This window comes from Anoplolepis gracilipes, chromosome 8, assembly GCF_047496725.1.
Source record: "Anoplolepis gracilipes chromosome 8, ASM4749672v1, whole genome shotgun sequence".
NCBI classification, from domain to species: Eukaryota; Metazoa; Arthropoda; class Insecta; order Hymenoptera; family Formicidae; genus Anoplolepis; species Anoplolepis gracilipes.
The window spans coordinates 12,718,644-12,734,673 of record NC_132977.1 but is presented as its reverse complement, the minus strand read 5'-3'; the positions used below and the strand labels follow the sequence as shown (position 1 = coordinate 12,734,673).

At 38.6% G+C, this 16,030-nt stretch overlaps 1 protein-coding gene across 1 annotated transcript; it reads left to right on the top strand.

Moving 5' to 3' along the window:
• Nucleotides 1-6,743: 6,743 nt before the first annotated feature.
• LOC140668869 (uncharacterized) lies at nt 6,744-15,825 on the top strand. The gene is given in 7 exon segments (XM_072898192.1): nt 6,744-6,969; nt 7,045-7,215; nt 9,815-10,294; nt 10,754-11,220; nt 11,355-12,752; nt 15,448-15,607; nt 15,683-15,825. Coding segments are annotated over 7 exon segments (3,045 nt in total).
• The last annotated feature ends 205 nt before the right edge of the window (nt 15,826-16,030 follow it).

Below are 16,030 nucleotides of genomic sequence, written 5' to 3'. Positions count from 1 at the left end.
ATCACACATCCTATCAAACTTATAATCAAAGCATCTGCGAACAATTGTGCCTGCAGTTTCTCCGAACGGTCGATGCACGCGAATTTAAATTTTAACACATACACATTATATGTATGAAAACACATTTTGAATAAAAAATGATATACAAGGTGTCCCATAATTCGCGAACCACCCGTCAGGTGCAGGTAGAGTAGGTTAAACTGAGTAAAAAAGTTATGTACCATTTTGCAATTTTCGCAATAGTTAATGAGATATTAATTATAAGAGATCAGCCAATCGGCGTCCGGCAGGAGTGCGCGGCACGAAGAAGCCTCCCACTGTTACTTGATACTAGGCGCGCCGATATGTGACCCTTCAGGTTGTCAATGCAGAGCGTTCCTCCCACCGCTTCGTCGACGCGCTTAGTATCAAGTAACAATGGGAGGCTTCTTTGTGCCGCGCGCTCCTGCCGGGCGCCGATTGGCTGATCTCTTATAATTAATATCTCATTAACTATTGCGAAAATTGCAAAATGGTACATAACTTTTTTACTCAGTTTAACCTACTCTACCTGCACCTGACGGGTGGTTCGCGAATTATGGGACACCCTGTATATTAAACATATATATCGCTATGTATCTTCTTTATAAAATCCTATCCTATATATTATATAAGTTACATTTATATATATATTTATATATATTTATATATATTTTTTTTATCGAAATGCGTAGTTCATCTGAGCTATTATAATGGAAATGTGTCGGGAAAAACAACGATAAAGACTCTAAACCTTATACAATATTAATTATAACATAATATATAATATAGTCCCACTGCATCCGCGCATACACTTTCTACACATATACTTTCCTACCCACACAACAAATGGGTTGGGTTAGGTTATTTTTTTTGGAAGTGGAGCCCCCCGTAGGGGGACGGAACCCACTGTATCCACGCATACACTTTTCACGCATAGAAAGTCTATGCGCGGGCATAGTGGGTTCTGCCCCCCTGCGGGAGGCTCCACTTCCAAAAAAAATAACCTAACGCAACCCATTTGTTGTGTGGGTAGAAAAGTATATGCGCGGATACAGTGGGACTATATTATATATGGTATTATAATTAATATTGTATGAGGTTTATAGTCTCATCGTTATTTTTTTCGAAAACTATCACTCGTATAATAAAAATGGATAGAATATAAAACGTGTATTTTGAAGAGACTTACAACTTTTATTTGAAACATTTTTTTAAATTTCCAATATTTGATAAAATAATTGAAAAAAACGTCAATTTTTAACAATTTCTGTATGTAACTTTTTAGTAAACAACGAACGACGGCTAAAACCTTTTAAACGTTACTGAGAGTGATGATCTTGACAACATATGTCAAGGTCATTGACTTCTGAAAGGGGTGACCTTATGTAAATATTTACCAAAAATACTTTTAAAAATCTTAATAAGTTACATTTATATTTCTTTTACTGCAGCCTTCTCCTTTGCTCTCTCCTTTCCTTACCATTATGCTCTCTCCTTTCCTTACACATCATACTCTCCTTGTCCTACGCCTATAGCGCTGTCCTTTTCCCACCATCATGCTCTCCTTTTCCATCATCATGCACTCCTACACATACAGCGCCTTCCTTCTTACACCACGTCATACTCTCCTTGTCCTACGCTCTATTGTGCTTGCAGTTTCTCCGAGCGGTAGATGCATCCGAATTTAAAGACATACATTGCGCTATTTAACTTAGTATTAAACAGTTTGGTCAACATGTCTATGACATTCACGCTGACTGAGGAGAGCAGCGTTCTCGCGGCAAATTACTCTCCCACCGTAGATTTAAGCGATGGTGAATACGAGCTCGGTCTAGCGGATTTTGAGAGTTATCACACGATATCGAACGTGAATTCCGCGAATAATAAATTTTACTTTGGCAAAGACGATGCGGAAATTATGATTCCCGAAGGATCGTACGAGCTGCAAGCGATACATGAATTTTTGAAAAAAACAATTTCACGAAAACGTTCGCAACACACAGTTCGTGATGGTGATAAAAAACACACTGACGACGATGACTTTGAGGATGGAGAATGACCGATAGTGCTCCGCGCTAATTACAATACGATGAGGAGCGAGATCAAATGCGCGTACAGAATACATTTTAGCAAGCCTAACAACATTGGATCGCTGCTAGGATTCTCGAACCGTATACTGCAGCCGCGAAAATGGTACGAGTCGGACGTGCCGATTAACATTATCAACGTGAACATTATCCGCGTCGAATGTAATGTGACCGCGGGTGCGTACAACAACGGTAAACTCGTTCATACGATACATGAATTTTCACCAAAGGTACCACCAGGATATAAGATATCGGAAACACCGGCGCACATCATTTACCTACTGATCATCGTACGGAGCATTACGGATTTAACGTTACGTGTTGTCGATCAGGAAGGACGATTACTCGATTTTTGAGAAGAAGAGATCACCATTAGAATGCATGTACGACGGCGGCAAAATTAGCGTGTGATGCTCGTGTTGAACGAATCGAAAGACCTGAGAGACAACACAATCTTTACGACGCCCGCGACAACAACATCGAGATTTGCTACGCAATCATCCTGCACTAAGAAAAAGAAATTGAACGCATCAAACGTTGCATTTTTACAATATTTGGGATTCGCGAAACATTTGAACGATGACTGACATTCTCAACATCACGGACGAACCAATCTTTGACGATCGCATCGTCAAGATTGAGACCCATTCGCTAACACAACGTTCGGATATAGTGACGAGATAAGAATACCCATACAACAACAGGATCTGTATACATTGCCGTACGAGAGTTTCTTATACATCGAGGGAGAATTGAAAATAAACAATCTAACTGACGGATCTAATGTGGTACTGCAAAATAATTGCGTCGCATTCATGTTTGATGAGATTCGATACGAACTCAATGGCGTGGAGATTGATCGCAACGTGGGAATAACAAGTATGCTCAAAAACTATGTAACAATATCATCCGATAGAAGCGTGATTATGAGAAATGCTGGCTGGAGTGATCCAACTACTGTGAATGGATACTTTAATTTTTGCGTACCGCTCTACATGTTATTGGGATTTTGCGAGGATTACAGACGCATAGTAATTAATGCTCGTCACGAGTTGATCTTAATACGATCGCGCAATGACAACAATTGTCTGGTTGGAGCTTGGACGGTGGAGCCTGTGATCAACATATTCAAGATACAATGGCGAATGCCACATGTGCTGTTGAGTGAAATTAAGAAGCTGTCTACGCTGCGCGCTCTGGGAAGCGGACGCTACCTTAGCATGGGTTTTTGCTCGTGGGATCTGTACAAGTTTCCGCTGTTGCAGCGTACAACCAAGCATTCGTGGGCCATTAAGCCCGCGACTCAGCTGGAGAAACCACGATACGTTATCTTTGCTCTGCAGACAGGTCGGAAGAATGTTATGCTCGAGGATATGAGTAAATTCGACGACTGCAAATTAACAAACGTGAAATTTTATCTGAACTCGGAATGTTATCCGTATGACGACATGAATCTGGATTTCGATAAAAACAGATGGTCGATTCTATACGACACGCGCGTTTCTGCAAAAACTATTACGGATAGAACTTATGCAATTTGAAGATTCTGTTGTTGCGGAAATAAAGTATCTTCGAAAAGAGAGGCTGCTACAGATAAAAAGAGAAAGAAGGATAGACTTTTTAGAAGAAAGAAGAAAGCGATACATTGTACATAATTCATTTAATATACACACATGTGTTGAAAAAAACTGAAAAAGGATCAAAGGATCTTTTGTCTATTGACCTCGCTACGTAATTTAAGCCTAGATGCTGCTATACATCCCCTACTCTTCTTTCCCGAGACGTTGTCTAACTACGTTGGAGCTGACATAAAGTGTCTAACTGTGGTGCAGTAAGTGCATTTTTTATAAAGTTAAAAAAATGTCGCAAATTGTGGCGTTTATGGATGCGCTTTTCGATGACGGCTTTCGCCGCCTTCGTGTTCCTGAGGGGATTACCCATCGTCGGTACCATCGCCGCCGGTCACTTCGGCGAGCGCGAGATTTGGCCCGCGTTTTGTTCCAGGCGCTGTTAAACGTTTTATTCGGAGATGTAAGTAGTTATTATTATTATTTTATACGCTTTTTTATTTATAATATATTTATATTTATTAGTTTTTCATAGATTTTCCGAATAAATACGTATCCGATCCCTGGGTACATTAACATCGCGCACAAGAAGAGGATGCACAGGGTGCGGGCGAGAGAGAGAGCGCGCGCTTAGTGTGAGGATTTGTGGTGCGATCGTCCCATGGACCGAGTTCTCGACCAGGAGTTTCCACATTCCTATGCGGATATATTCAGCCTCCGCAGGCTATTCGGAGAGGAGCCCCTCGTATTGTAAGTATGCGCAAATTTTAAATATTTTTTTTTTTAAATACTAATAAAATTGTTCATTTTCTTTTCTGTTACAGACGCAGCCGTCACGAGTTCCCCCTCCGCCTCGCTCCAACGGATTTTTAGTTTTTAAAATTTTTATATCTCCTTAGATAATAAAAATTATAGATCATATAACAATTTTCATATTTTTATATCTTTTATAAATAAAAACATACACATACGCATACTCTTTATATGTATACACACATACACACTTTTTAAATAAAAATTTATGTTAAACTCATATATATATATATATATATATATATATATTACTTATTTGCACCTTCATCATCTATCCCATCCTTCTTCCTCTGTATTAGATATAAGTAGATAATAAGATATATACTAAGATAACATTTAACATTATAAAAAAAAACTTAACATACAAAAATTATCTTTTTCTCGCGTACGCAGGAGCCCCTCTAATTGTAAGTATGTGCAAATTTTAAATATTTTTTTTTAAAGTACTAATAAAAATGTCCATTTTCTTTTTTGTTACAGACGTAGCCGTCACGAGTTCTCCCTCCGCCTCGCTCCAACGGATTTTTAGTTTTTAAATTTCTTATATTTTTAATTTTCATATTTTTATATCTTTTATATTTTTAAATTTATATTTTTTTATATTTTACATTTTTAATTTTATATTATATTTTTTATTTTAAAACACACACACACACACACTCTTTATATGTATACACACTTTTTAAATAAAAATTTATGTTAAACTCATATATACAGGGTGTCCACGAATTGGCGGATCAACTCTCGTGGGTATACTACACGTTCTATCAGAACGTGTTAAACTAAAGAGAAAAATCTTATATCATTTTGCTAAATTCGCAATAATTAATGAGATATAAATTAATAAAGATCGGCCAATACGTGCCAGGATAAGCGCGCGGCACGAAGAAGCCTCCTACTTGTTACTTGATACTAGGCGCACGGCGAGACAGTAGGCGGAGCGCTCTACAAAGGACATACAAAGGACGTACAAAGGGCGTACTTAAAGAGACACGTACAGTGCGTTCTGCGTTTACGTCTTGCCGCGCGCCTAGTATCAAGTAACAACTGGGAGGTTTCTTCGCACCGCACGCTTATATTGGCACGGATTGGCCGATCTTTATTAATTTATATCTTATTAATTATTGCGAATTTAGCAAAATGATATAAGATTTTTTTCTTCAGTTTAACACGCTCTCTCTACCGACGAGAGTTGATCCGCCAATTCGGGGACACCCTGTATATTACTTATTTGCGCCTTCTTCATTTATCCCATCCTTCTTTCTCTGTATTAGATATAATTAGACAATAAGATATATAATAGATATATAATAAGATAATATTTAATATTATAAAAAAACTTAACATACAAAAATTATCTTTTTCTCGCGTATGCCTTAGCTTCCGTCTTACTTCTCCTTTGCTATCCTCCTTCCTCTCTATTCTTTCTCTCGCATCCATATCTCCTTTTCCTACCATCATGCTCTCCTTTTCCTATCATCACGCACTTCCTTGTCATACACATACAGCGCCTTCCTTTTTACACCACATCATACTCTCCTTGTCCTACGCTATATAGAACACCTATAGTACCGTCTCTCTCTACCGCGTTGCGAACGCCTATCGCACCGTCTCTCTCTATCGCGTTGCAAACGTCTATAGCACCGTCTCTTTCTACCGCGTTGCGAACGCCTATAGCACCGTCTCTCTCTACCGCGTTGCAAACGCCTATAGCACCGTCTCTCTCTACCGGGTTGCAAACTCGCGTCGTTACCATGGGGATATAAAAAATTTATTAATATTAATCTAATTATTTATTGCAAATATACATTATGGCTAAACAGAGTGGGGTGAATATTTTATCTATAACAGTTGACATTCCTCTCTCTCACTATCAGACCTCCGCAATCAGTCGGAGAGGACACTCCTTCCACCTGCGGAATCATACGTACCCCCTCCCTTCCCCCTCAATCTGGGAGAACATTTGGTACCCCCTCTTTCCCCTCAATCTGAGAGGCATTTGGTACCCCCCTCTCCATATCAGTACCGGGGGGTGAGGTAAGCGGGGGAACCGCTTACTTCACTCCCCTCATATCCCAGTATTAGAACTCTCTTAATATATATACTATTATAATTCTTATTTATAGAATACTTATAAAATTATCTGCATGTTAAATTTTACTATTATTCATGTTAATAGATACTATTATTAATTTTCAAATTTTATTTATGAGATAATGTTCAATATAAATATTCTTTTTATTTTAATTTCAAAATGAATGGCATTATTGAAAGTACAAGGAAGTATGCTGTTGTAAAATTTAAATTGGATTCTTCATATTCTGAAATACCAGTAATTTGGTTGATGGAAAAAACTGCCAAAGGACAATGGTGTTTTTGGCCACCTCGAACAGCAAATTGCGCAACACTGATAAATAACTATGCGGCTCCTAATTATGACACTTGAGTCCAATACGAAGTAGAGTTAATCAAATATTGTTGTAAGTACTTGTGCGTTAATATTTGTCGTAAAATTATAAAATGTACACAAAATTTTAAGAATTTTTCTTCTTTAGCATCTCTGGAATCAGCTCGAAAAAACGCTGCAGATTCCAATTATCAAACGACGGATGAAGAACGATTGGGAAGAGGGAAAAGGCAACATGTACCAAGCATCCGTGCATATAGCAGTGAGGAAGAGGATAATGAAAGTTCCCAAACATCTCGAAAACCTAACAAAATAAGAAGTATGTATTGTTACGTCCAGACTCGGAAAAGATGAGTTAAAAAGAAGGGCGTAACAGCCAGCTCTCGAAACCGTGCAGGTCAGGATGTATCAGGTTTCGAGTCGAACGAATTATCAGGTCCAAAAACAAGTCAACGATAATGAATATCGCTATTACTTGTTGTTTCAGACATTCGTCGAAAGGTCCTTTTTGGTAAAAGAAATTAATCTTTATTATGCGGGATATAGGACCAAGTGTGATCTTTCAACTGATTGAGGGGTTGAAAGTCGCTGAGAGAATTGAGTTTAATTTTACATAAATTTATTCATAGTTTTAAAAGTATATTACATAAAATTATTGTCAAGTTTGATTATAAATATATGTATAATATATATACAGGGTGTCCCCGAATTGGCGGATCAATCATCTCGTCGGTAGATAGAGCGTGTTAAACTGAACAAAAAAATCTTATATCATTTTGCTAAATTCGCAATAATTAATAAGCTATAAATTAATAAAGATCGACCAATCCTTGCCAGTATAAGCGTACGGCGCGAAGAAACCTCCCAGTTGTTACTTGATACTAGGCGCGCGACAAGATATAAACGCAGAACGCACTGTACGTGTCTCTTTAAGTACGCCCTTTGTACGTTCTTTGTACGTCCTTTGTAGAGCGCTCCGCCTACTGTCTCACCGTGCGCCTAGTATCAAGTAACAAGTAGGAGGCTTCTTCGCGCCACGCGCTTATCCTGGCACGTATTGGCCGATCTTTTTATTTTATATCTCATTAATTATTGCGAATTTAGCAAAATGATTTTTCTCTTCAGTTTAACACGCTCTATCTACCCACGAGAGTTGATCCGCCAATTCGGGGACACCCTGTATATGTGTTTACATGTGTTTGTTATTAAATTACAATCATTTTCTATTTTATGTTCGCGTGAGTACGTGTGGTTGCGTGTGTGTGAGTGTTTTAATCGCGGGTGTTACATTAGTGCGGAGGACGTCAATCAGAATAAAGAAGGGGGAGAGACTCTACTAATAAATTTTAAATTCTGATTGGAAGTTTACAATGATCTTATTAAAATAAAAAAAGAAATGCAAAATAAAGAAGTGTGTAAGTGTGTTAAGGAGTGGATTTAAATTCATTGGAAATGTTTATTCGTGTTTAATGGGCAGTACGCTTTGTCTGGCCGATGGTTTTGATACGGTTGTAAAAAATGGCGACTTGAGTTTACCTTTGGAATACCTGTAGCTTTGGAGAATCTATTGTGGTCGTTCGAGAGGATGAGCTAATTGAAATTGAAGCTTTGGTTTCGCTGACTCTAGCCATGAGTTGAGTGATTTTGAAGATGTGATCAAGGTTCAACCGGATTTCCTTCAATGGCGTTCGAGTGGTTCGTTGATAACTTTTACTGTTCACTTTCACAGAATGACGGGTTAAAACAGACTGGTGAAATTCGAGAAAAAGCTTGTGTTGTTTTCTTCCAAAACCCCTCTTTTATATGGTTTTTGGAGCAAGATTATCGCTCATGTGATTCTGAGTCATATTATTTTCTATGTTCTCTGCTGATAGTTCTATCGGTTAGAAACTCTTCTAACGTTGTCAGGAACCCGTTTCCTGTTTTTTTTGGTGCTTCCGGTGCATTTGGGAAACATATGGAAAAGGATGTGTTTCATGAATTTGTGAGAGGACTTAGACTTTGGTATTAAGTGCATTATTATCATTTCCCAATAGATTAGAGTCGTACTGCCCTTTTCCGTTTTTTATGATAACAAATTGTTATCGCGCGCTCATGATTTTGTGAGAGGACTTAGACTTTGGTATTAAGTGCATTATTATCATTTCTCAATAGAGTAGAGTCGTACTGCCCTTTTCCGTTTTTTATGATAACAAATTGTTATCACGCGCTCATGATTTTGTGAGAGGACTTGGACTTTGATATTAAGTGTATTATTATAATTTTCTAATAGATTAGAGTCGTACTGCCCTTTTCCGTTTTTTATGCTAACAAGTTGTTATCACGCGCTCGGTTGTTACCACGACTCCGCGAGAGTCGTTGAGGCAGTGTGCCCTAGTGAGTGTCATAGTGTAGACGGTTGGTGTTAAAATTCTGTGAAAGGAAGGAATCGTGCAGTCGAGACGACGTAACAGTATCATAGAAACATTAAATTTTTAACCTAATTAATTTGTTTTACAAATATAAAGAGACTGATTATATTATTAAGAGCTGTGCGCGATGTTAGGCGCTTATATCGAAAATCTAAAATTTTCGATATAATTTAATAAAATCTTAGCAATGCGTTCCAAGCAAATTTTTTGTACCTAGTGTACTTTATTAATAAATTATATCGAAAATGTTAAATTTTTTATATAAGCGCCCAACACCGCGCACAGCTCTTACAGTCAGTCTATCTCTTATATTAGGTACTTTCCATTTATTAAAGCTCAGAAAAATCTCACTTCTGTCTTTCTTCAACATGTCGGCGCAGAAGCACGGAAGTGCACAAAACCCTGCACGTACCAAGAAGGAAAAAACGAAGAGGGCAGTCATTAATGGCGGCAAATGACGGAAGCCCAACACTGCACCGCCTGTACATCTCGGATACGAAAACGAAGACCAAGTTCCTAGTGGACACGGGCTCAGGTTTTATCACGTCAGCGTCTATCCATATAGAGGGTTAAAAGAGGAAAAACCCGTTCAATCACTAGAGTTATATGCAGCAAACAGCACCAGAATATGGACATACGGTACAATCACCCTACAACCAGATTTGGGTTTGCGAAGAGCGTTCCCATGGCGGTTCATCATAGCCGACACCGTCCAGCCAATAATGGGAGCAGATTTCCTAGCCCACTATCACCTACTACCAGACATGAACAAGAAAAGACTGGTAGATGGAAAGACGGGACTACACATCCCAGGAACAACAGGCCACACGCAAGTGAACTCAATTAAGACAGTGAGAGAAGAAACAAAGTACTACCAGATATTGGCAGAGTTTCCTGACATAACGCACCCGGAAGGAAACAGGAAAACAACCAAGCACAGTAGAGAACACTTCATCACGACAACAACGGGACAACCGGAGGCCACACGTCCGCGCAGGCTGGTCCCAGAAAAATTGAAAACAGCCAAACTAGAATTCGACCTACTGCTCCAAGAAGGAATCATATGACCATCAAAAAGTCCGTGATCAGCACCACTACATATGGTACCTAAAAAAAGAGGAGAATGGAGACCATGTGGAGACTACCGAAAGCTAAATGCTAGGACAGTACCGGACCGCTATCCAATCCCACACATAGAGGATTTCACGCACACACTATCAGGGAAACAAGTGTTCTCAACAATCGACCTGATACGCGCGTATGACCAAATCCCGGTACACGCAGCAGATATTCCGAAGACAACTATAACTACACCGTTTGGGCTATTCGAATTCTTATACATGCCATTCGGGCTAAGGAACGCAGCACAAACATTCCAAAGATTTATAAACGAAGTACTCCACGGGTTAGAATACTGTTATGCATATATAGACGATATATTAATAGCATCACGAACAGAGCAGGAACACATCGAGCACCTGCGAGAAATATTCAGACGCCTTAAGGAGTACGGAATCAAAATAAATCCGGCGAAGTGCACATTCGGAACCTACGAGGTACGATTCCTGGAATACCTCGTAAACAAAGACGGCACTACACCTTTACTCAAAAGGATAAAGGCGATAAAAGACTTTCCGAGATCGAACAACATCAAACAATTGCGCCAATTCCTGGGAACCATCAACTTCTACAGACGGTTCATCCCGGGAGCAGCAAACGAACAGGCAATCCTTAACGAGGCTCTAAAAGGCCCAAAGAAAAAAGGGAGCACGCCAATAACATGGACCAGCGAGATGGAGCAAGCCTTCCATAGCTACAAAGCAAGTCTAGCAAGAGCAACACTATTAGCACATCCAGAACCAACAGCAGAACTCACGCTGACAACAGACGCATCAGACACAGCAATCGGAGCGGTGATACACTAAAAGCAAGACAAACAATGGCAACCACTGGCATTTCTGAGTAAAAAACTAAACAACGCCCAGAAACAATACAGCCCGTATAATCGAGAACTACTAGCGATATACGTGGCCATCCGCCATTATAGACACATGTTGGAGCGTTCACGATATACACAGACCACAAACCATTAATCTACGCCTTTAACCAAGACGCGTTACGTATCTCACCAAGGCAGGCAAGGCAGTTAGAGTTTATCGGGCAATTCTCGACAGACATCCAACACATCACCGGGAAAGACAACATCATAGCAGATACATTCTCACGAACGCAAGCAATAGAGAGAGCTGTTAGCTACGAAATCTTGGCACAAGCTCAAGCAGAGGATGCGGAATTACAAGAGATCCTAGAAGCTAGCCAAGGACTAAAACTGGCAAAAGTACAACTACCAGGGAGCATGACAGCGCTATACTGCGACTGCAACACGCCCATGGCAAGACCATACGTACCGAAACAATTGAGACGGCAAATCTTCACATCATTACACAACTTGGCACCCCCAGAAACAAAAGCAACCGCAAGATTAGTAACAGAAAAATACGTATGGCCATATGCACAGCAGGAATGCATACGATGGGCACGCGCATGCACACAATGTCAGAAATCAAAGATCACAAGACACAACAAGTCCACAGTAAGAAGCTTTATCGAGCCGTCCAAGAGGTTTCAACACATAAACACAGACATAGTAGGACCACTACCATCATCACAAGGATTCCGGTACTGCCTAACAATCATCGACCGATTCTCACGATGGCCAGAAGCCATATCCATAGAGAACATCACAGCCGAAACAGTGGCAAAACACATTTTTACAGATTGGGTATCAAGGTACGGCACCCCAGCAAGAATCACAACCGACCAAGGGAGACAGTTCGAAGCAGATCTCTTCAAACGGTTAACAAAACTAACAGGGACAAGCCACATCCGCCCCACAGCGTACCACCCACAAGCGAATAGAATGGTCGAACGGTTGCATAGACAACTTAAGACAGCCATAAAATGCCACCAAACAGAAGCATGGACAGAAGTCTTACCTGTCGTACTTCTAGGCATAAGAGCAGCATGGAAGGAAGATCTCCAAGCCACACCAGCAGAGATGTTTTACAGGGAAACCATCCGACTTCCAGGCCAGTTCCTACAAGAACAACCGACAGGGAGCACGGAAAATGACGACTTCGTGGAGAAATTAAGAAGAGCAATGCACCAGCTAAGACCACAAATAAGAAGGCACGGAGAACACATTCACGTTCAAGGACCTGAAAAACGACACCGCAAGTGTTTGTATGACACGACGCACCAACAACCGTATGACGGACCATACCCAGTGCTGAACAGGAGCGAGAAGTCGTACAAGCTAAAAATCAACGGAAAAAACAGTCAACATCTCCGTAGACAAACAAAAGCCAGCATATACGTTGCAGGAAGAAACAACACCAACAGAAACACGAACGCGCGCTGGAAAAACTTCCCGACAACCCATCAGGTTTGAAGCCGGCGGAAAAGCACAAAATGGACTTCACCACAATCAAGGGGGTCCTGTGGCGACAATGTCACCACGCCTGAAGACGTGCAACCGGCATTACACGGCCCAAGCGTGCACGTGGCGCAACTCCGAAGCGCGCCGCTATGCGGCGCAAGCACGGAGCCTGATCCTCGCGAAATTCACGCTCGGAGGTATATAAGCCGCGCGCCGAGCACCGGCAAGCAGAGCTCCCCGAGTTACGAGTGCGTACACGTGCCGAGGACGTTCTACGTCACAGAAGCCTCTTGGTATAAAAAGGAGCCTCGTCAAGGATTCTAACGTTATCTTAATCAAAATCATGGTCAAATTCTCTTCTGTGGTTAGTGATTACCGAAGTTGTGTTAGTATTATGATGTATATGTCTTTTATGCTCAACAGCCACGTATAAATCGTTATTATTCACTGATGGCACATTATCACGTGCTTACGGTTTACCTAAAATCCATAAACCGAATACACCGTATAGACTAATAGTATCTTCCATAAATAGCCCACTATACTCTTTAGCCATTTATTTACATAAGATCATGGTTAATAATTTCCCGACTCCTTCTAGTTATGTGAAGAATAGCTTTGATATTGTTAATAAGCTGAATAACACCCACTTAGATGAGAATATGAAATTTATTTCGTTGGATGTGATCTCACTCTTCACAAACATTCCTACGAATTTAGCGATTGACTGCATTTCAAATAGATGGGAATATTTAAACAATAACTGTGATATACCTGAAACTGAGTTTTTAAACGGTATTAGGTTAAATTTAAAACTGCATGTATTTCACATTTAACAAGGTCATATATAGACAAATTTGGGACTCCCATGGGCTCACCACTATCTCCTATTATAGCTGACATAGTTTTACAAGACTTAGAGAAGAAAGCTCTGAACACACTACATTTTAATCCTCCGTTTTATTTTAGATTTGTTGATGACATAATTATGGCTGTTCCCTCTGACTCTATAAATTACACACTTAATACTTTTAATTCTCAACATGACAGAATACAGTTCACTATTGAACTAGAGAAGGACCACACAATCAATTTCCTTGACATAACATTTAAGACTGTTAATAATATTTTACTATTTGACTGGTATCATAAACCTACCTTTTCAGGGAGATATCTCAACTATTTCTCACATCACCCTCTCCACCAGAAACGGGGCACAATCATCGGGTTAGTAGACAGAGCAATTTTCCTCTCAAATCCCAAATATCACTGTAAAAATTTAGACATGATTATTAGAGTTCTTTTAGATAATAATTACCCATTAAAACTGATTTTTAATGTTATTCGGTCACGTTTAAAATATATCATTAACAACAAAACCCTCACAAATGATACACCAAAGGACGTGAAACCGGTTTATTTCACGATACCTTATATACAAGGTTTAACTGAAAAATTTAACAGTATAACGAAAAATTCAAGTATGAAACTTACTCACCATAGTCTTAACAAAATGAACAAATTAATTAGAGCTCACAAAGATAATATTCCAACAGAATTAAAAACTAACGTCATATATAAAATTAAGTGTAGCCATTGTGATGCCTCATATGTTGGTCAAACTTCCCGTAAGTTAAAAACTAGAATTACGGAGCATAAAAGACATATACATCATAATACTAACACAACTTCGGTAATCACTAACCACAGAAGAGAATTTGACCATGATTTTGATTGGGATAACAGTAGAATCCTTGACGAGGCTTATCTCTGAAATGCTATTTATCAAAAGACAGAAGAACGGACTGAATCTGCAAACTGACACTGAAAATTTACCAAGTGTCTATCATGATATCATTAATACCCTTCCAAAAATATAGTGGTGGGAATAACACTATATAAACAGATAATTTATATCATTATTTGACACTATCCGAGCGATCTCCACAGCACAAGGAGTTGAGTCAACAAAGTACTATCCACCGACACAAAATATTGTTAAAAGAGTGAGTGACCGTCCAACAGTTAGTGAATGATGATTAATATATATAGTTTTTCACTTATTTTAAATCTAAAACTTCATCAATTTTGCAGATTGCAACGAACATTGTTTTTCCACTAACAATATTACCAGGTCAGTGACTTCAATCTAATGTTGACTCCGCTCTCTGATAAACACTAATACATACTCATCGGAGATGTTTTTATGCGAGTTAGTCGAAGACGTAGTTATAAGTTTAAGTATAGATTATTGATGATTTTATGTAAAAAATTTTTATTATTATAATTTAAATATCGCGCTGAAGAAGACTCAGATTTGAGCTCGAAACGTCTGCATTAAAATTAAATAGATGTATTCTTATTTATAACTTTAAGTTTTAATTATGTTAAAAGTTGTAGCATTTTATTTCATGCAACTATACGTATTTGGTTAACATATTTTTTCAAAAATTAATTTTTAATTATAACTTACACCTAACAATGGTTAATTATTAATTCGTATTATTTATTATTCATTCCGATTCTACATGACTCTTACCTACTCTTTATTGCCAATTATATTATTCTTATTTTATATCTAAGAGAGCACTGACTTTAATTATTTATTTTATATTTTAGTTTTACGAACTTAACAATCGCATTTTATTAATACTTACATAATATTATATAATGGATGTAATATGTATTTTTGGTTTTATAGAAAGACTTACTATTGAAAATCGGAGGAAATAATTCAAGAGATAATATCCATCGAACTTTCAAAAAAATATTTACGAATGAATGTGCCATGAATTGTTCGTGGAAAGGATTACGAAATAATTTTCGAATCGTGGACTTGTACATGACGAAACTTATGAGAAGTATGTTATAGATCCTAGTAAATGTACAAACCAAAATGTTTATGAGCTCAACATATTAATAATTTTTGTTTCTAGGAGAAATAATGTTGCGCAACATAAGCCTGACAGAATCAGAATTTGATCATATAGCAGCGGAATAGCTACGCTTTGCCAAGCAAAGGAAACAAAGATATGATAATAAGGCTATGGAAAACGAAGAAAATAATCGCATCAATTGAATACATTTGATCTTCACTGGAGCTCAACTTTTATGGGCAATATCACAATTCCTCTTTGGACAAGTAACTATAGCTTATCGTAGTAAATAAATTATAATTTTCTGTTTTCTTTTCGCTTATCCTAACAAATGGTTAATTAACAATCAGTCTTTTAAATGCAGATGAGATATACGTAGCATAATAAGGTCAAAGTCAAATTTCACAA